Raw genomic sequence first — 4,636 nt, forward strand, 5'->3', positions numbered from 1 at the left:
TGTAGTCATGATGCAATGTTTAATTTAGAGGCTATTTTCAGGCATGGGAGGAGGTGAGGTTGACTAGTAGGGGATGGGTGGTGGTGAGGTTCAGGTGGGCATGAGGGGGAGTCTAGTTGGCAGCGATGGTCTGCTGAATCCAGTCCACGTAGTTGCAGACCTTGGTGTAGACGCCGGGTTTGCCCTTCAGAGCACAGCCATAGCCCCAGGACACGATGCCCTGGAGCTCTCCATTGCAGACCACGGGGCCACCAGAGTCACCCTGAGCAAGAGGGAAGACACAGTCAGCATTCTCACATGGGCGCACATGGGAGGATGTCTCAGGACAGCTCTCTATTACCCTGGGCCATCTCCTTGGCTGCCATCTTCAATGAAGCACCATCTCTTCCCCTGGAAATCCAGCCTTTATTTCCTTTGCTCTATCAGTATCCCTCCTCCTCCCCACTGCTAGCTCCATCTTTTTCCCACAGTAAGAGCTGTGTGAGGTCAAGAAATGACTGGGGCAATTCAATATCTCCCAACAAAACCTCCTCCATCCTCAAGAATTCCCTTCTCCAATGGACTCCTGGGTGTCTTTCAGGATAATGTCCTGAAAGCCTCATGATCAATCCCCATGTTACAGAAAGGGACCTATGAACAGAGTGAGACAGAGCTGGGTGTGGAGAAGGAGGACTGGGAAACCAACCTGGCAGGAGTCCTTGCCACCCTCCAGGAAGCCCAGACAGAGCATGTTGCTGGTGATCTGGCCGGGGTAGGCTTGGCGGCAGGCAGTGTCGGAGAGGATGGGGGCATTCAGACACTGCAGCAGTTCGGGATAGTTGTCTATGGGACACAAGAGGGGAACAAGAAGGCGATTATCCACACGATGCCTGGAATTCTCTTCTTAATGTTTCTCACTCTTTCTCTCGACATGCCCATGGCTACTAATTTGGGAACTTGGCACTGTTCTGAGAGATTCTAACCAGCAAACTGTTCTCTGACCAGACCCTCAGAGAGCATAGGCTGTAAGTCTAGACATTTTCTTCTCATGTTGGCCTGGACTACAGGCAGACTGAGTGCCCTAACCTTGGTTCTGTTGACTTTGCCAGTTTCCAATTCTGATCACATGAGTTTTTTTTTAATTTGTTGTTATTTTGGTGAAACTTACCCATCAAATTGGCTTTCTATTCAACAATATGCACACATTTTGCTTCACGCCATGTGTTGCAAACCCCAACCCCTTCCCTGGCTCTTCTGTTTGCCGGTATCTTTCCATGTCCCTTCCTGCCTTCTGAGCTTTATCTCTGGGCCAACAGTGTCCTGGAGTCAGGTGTGGTTGATTGTTATAGTGAGCGCAGACTTCCCTGTTGTCATGGTTCACCTTAGAGACCTGAATGCTGTTGGGCTAAAGTTGAGCCAGTGGGCTGAAGTCAATCCTGAGTGGGGGCTGTCTCAGGGTCATAGTCTTGGGGTTCCACTCATCTCTACCAGGTCAGAAAACTTAGTACTTTTTATTATTTTGAGTTTCCTCCCATATTGTTCTCTCATTATCTAGGTCGCTCTGTTGCAATTCCTTTCAGCATAAACTTCAGTGGTAGCCATTGGCAGTGCCTAATCAAAGACATGGAAACTGATGTTCATATAGTCTATTGGGTCCTATACACTCACTGCTTCCTTGTCTCTTTCATTCTATTTGTGCTGTCTCTTCTGCACGGCTCCAGAGAAAGGGTCACTCTCATGTTGACTAATCTCTTTTAAGAGACCATATGGCCCAAATTGTCCTCTCAGACACTTGTCCTGGGTGGCATCTTGGACTAAGTGACCTTCAGCATGCCTGCCCCTCTAGGGCTCTCAGTCTGTGGACTCAAGTTCAAGGGACACTTACAGCCATTGCTCTCGGTGTTGCCCCAGCCAGAGATGAGGCACTGGGTGCCAGCAGGAGCACAGGATCTTGGCAGAGCGATGGAGGACACGCGGGAACTGATGGTAGCGGGGGAGCTCAGTTTGATCAGCATGATGTCATTGTCGATGTTGGCTGAATTGTACTTGGGATGGCGGATGATCTTGGCAGCATTGATGAACTGCTCATTGCCCTCCAGGACCTCAATGTTGTGTTCTCCCAGACGCACCTGGATCCGGCTGAATTAAAGGATTAACAGTTCCCCAAGTGTCCGACTTGAGCACACACCCCCATGCTCCCCAGGCTCTGTAATGACTAGAACTACTTTGTGATTCATGTCCCCAAGATCCTTTGTGCTCACCTACTTCAAAAGACCCATCATTTGGGAGGACATCAAGGAAACCCCAGCAGGCCTGCTCCATGCAGAGTCCTGCTCTCCCCTCTCCACCCAATATCTTACAACTCCTAGAGAAATAGCAGAGCTCTTCCTAGCTCCACTCTTCACCTCTCAAGCCTGGCTCTGTAGGGCTCCCTGGCTTTGGCATGACTGAGGGAGTGTGGATCTTCAAACACAATGATGTGGGTGTTGATACTTACGACTTGTAGCAGTGAGCTGCGGACACCACCCACTGGTCGCTGATGAGGGACCCACCGCAGAAATGGTAGCCTGCATTCAGGGACACCTGGTAGGGTACAGAGTTCTCCCGGCAGGTGTAGCCCCCGACGATCTTGTCATCATCGTCCGTGGAGAAAGCCACTGGCAGAGAGAAGGCAGAGAACTGCCTGTGAGCTGACTCTTCTTGGAATCCTCCCCTGGGATGTGCTCGCAGAGCGGGCAGACAGGACCACACAGGCTTTCGTGTCCCACAGACTCAGGAAATGGTGCTCTTCAGGTAACATGTCCCCAAAGTGCATTATTCCATGTCCTCAAACATGGCCTACTTATGCCATTCTGAAATAAGTATTTCATATTCCATTTGTGTTTCAAATTTGGACAATAGTTTGTTCTTTATACTTGTACTGCACACGCACACACACTCATAGATCAGGCATTTCTTATGCAGGAAATGTCCTTAACACCCTAAAACATTTTTTCAAAAAATGAGGAGCTGATACCAAGAGGGCTCAAGTAGAAAGCAAAAATTTTGAAAATGATGATGGCAACAAATGTACAAATGTGCTTGACACAATGGATGCATGTGTGTATTGTGATAAGAGCTGTATGAGCCCCCAATAAAATGATTTTTAAAAAACACATTTTTCCAAGAGCACTGCTCTGCAGCCATACAAATAGCTCTTCAATAAAGCTTTGCAGCAATTCTGGGGCATTTGTTTTTTGGGGGTTGATATATGACAATCCCAAAAGTTAAGGAGAAGGAAGCACTTAGCAAATACCTGAACCTGCTCAGGCTTGGAGAGAAAAAGGAGTGTGTTGATCCAAATATCTCTCCTTTTTTTTTTTAGCACAAAAGTGTCAAAATGTCACTTCACAAAATATTTTAAGGTAGTTTTTCCTCAACTTCTCTGTATGCCTGTTATCCTCACAATATTTATCAATGAATTCACCCTGTAAAGATTAGCTTGATAATTTAGCAAAATTTTCTGTGACTCCAAAGGTCTGTGATTATTTATACAAATCCAACTGTTCCAGTATTTGTTATAGGAGCCCCTTCAGCATAGTGCTTACGAGTTGTGCTGCTAACAGTAAGGTCAGCAGTGTGAAACCACCAGCTGATCGGCAGGCGAATGACGGTGCTTTCTACTCTGGGAAGGAGTTACAGTCCGGGGAAATAGCAGGTGCATTTTTACCCCGTCCAATATGGTCACACAGCATTGACTTGATGGCAGTGAGTGATTTCAAATATTATTTTAAAACTTGGGGAAGAGATTCCCTAGATCTCCAGTCAGATGTACTGCAATAAAACCTTTCCAAAATGGGAAGGTGTAAGGTTCTGTCCCAACAGTAAAAATTCCACTATCTAAAAGTGAAATCGTCTTTTCTCTAATTTCTTTCATGATTGAAACATGCATTATCTTATACAACAATGGGCTCAAACATAAAAATTATTCTGACGATGGTGCAGGACTGTGCTGTGTTTCCTCCTGTTGGGCATAAGGTAGCTATGAATCGGATGCCAATCGATGGTAGCAAACATCAACATGTCCAATAGACCTCACTGGAGAAGATGATATAAATGCAAGTTCATAGCTTCTAGCTACGAGAAATACTGTATATCTGCCTTAGGAGCTCCCTCTACTCTTGACCTTTACGGACGGTCTCGGTTCGCGAAATTCCTAGATTCTTCAAGGAACACAAACAGTATCTCAATTACTGATGGAGTCTTGAAACTCAACAAGTATAGTTTCATGTCTAACAGCATGTTAAGGTTCTTGACTATAGAGATAAGTTTAATAATCATTGCTGTCTTGCAGAACACAAAGTGAAACACGTGATAGACACCCCCTGATTCAGTGTAAGAGACTCACCAGCAGCTCCCAGGAGAGCGAGGAAGATGAAGGCCTTCATGGTTGCTCACTGGATCAGGGCTGGGGAACAGGATGAAGGAGGCTCCTCTGCTGCTATTTATACCTCCAGATCGGCCACCAGCACTCACGGTCACGGGTGCCAGAAACATGCAGAAATTCACAGATCCAAATTTAGAATCCAGCCTGTTCCAGGTGGAGAATCGTTCAGTGTCAAGCCCTGTAATGATCAACTCCTGTGCCCTTTTCTGGAAGGTCATGAGAATGGAAGCA

General features: G+C 46.6%; 1 protein-coding gene across 1 annotated transcript; it reads right to left on the bottom strand.

Moving 5' to 3' along the window:
- Nucleotides 1–112: 112 nt before the first annotated feature.
- LOC142456608 (trypsin-like) lies at nucleotides 113–4,406 on the bottom strand. The gene is made up of 5 exons (XM_075557760.1): nucleotides 4,367–4,406; nucleotides 2,477–2,636; nucleotides 1,865–2,118; nucleotides 686–822; nucleotides 113–262 (listed from the first exon to the last, which is right to left on the bottom strand). Exons 1-5 carry the CDS (start codon nucleotides 4,404–4,406, stop codon nucleotides 113–115), a joined length of 741 nt encoding a protein of 246 aa, XP_075413875.1.
- Nucleotides 4,407–4,636: the final 230 nt, after the last annotated feature.

This window comes from Tenrec ecaudatus, chromosome 9, assembly GCF_050624435.1.
Source record: "Tenrec ecaudatus isolate mTenEca1 chromosome 9, mTenEca1.hap1, whole genome shotgun sequence".
In the NCBI taxonomy this organism is placed as follows: Eukaryota; Metazoa; Chordata; class Mammalia; order Afrosoricida; family Tenrecidae; genus Tenrec; species Tenrec ecaudatus.

Coding starts and splice junctions, on each gene's coding strand:
- LOC142456608 (XM_075557760.1), bottom strand. CDS start 4,406: ATGAAGGCCTTCATCTTCCTCGCTCTCCTGGGAGCTGCTG. Junction 2,637..4,366: donor CGCTCTCCTGGGAGCTGCTG/GTGAGTCTCTTA, acceptor TCTCTCTGCCAG/TGGCTTTCTCCACGGACGAT. Junction 263..685: donor GTGGCAAGGACTCCTGCCAG/GTTGGTTTCCCA, acceptor CCTCTTGCTCAG/GGTGACTCTGGTGGCCCCGT.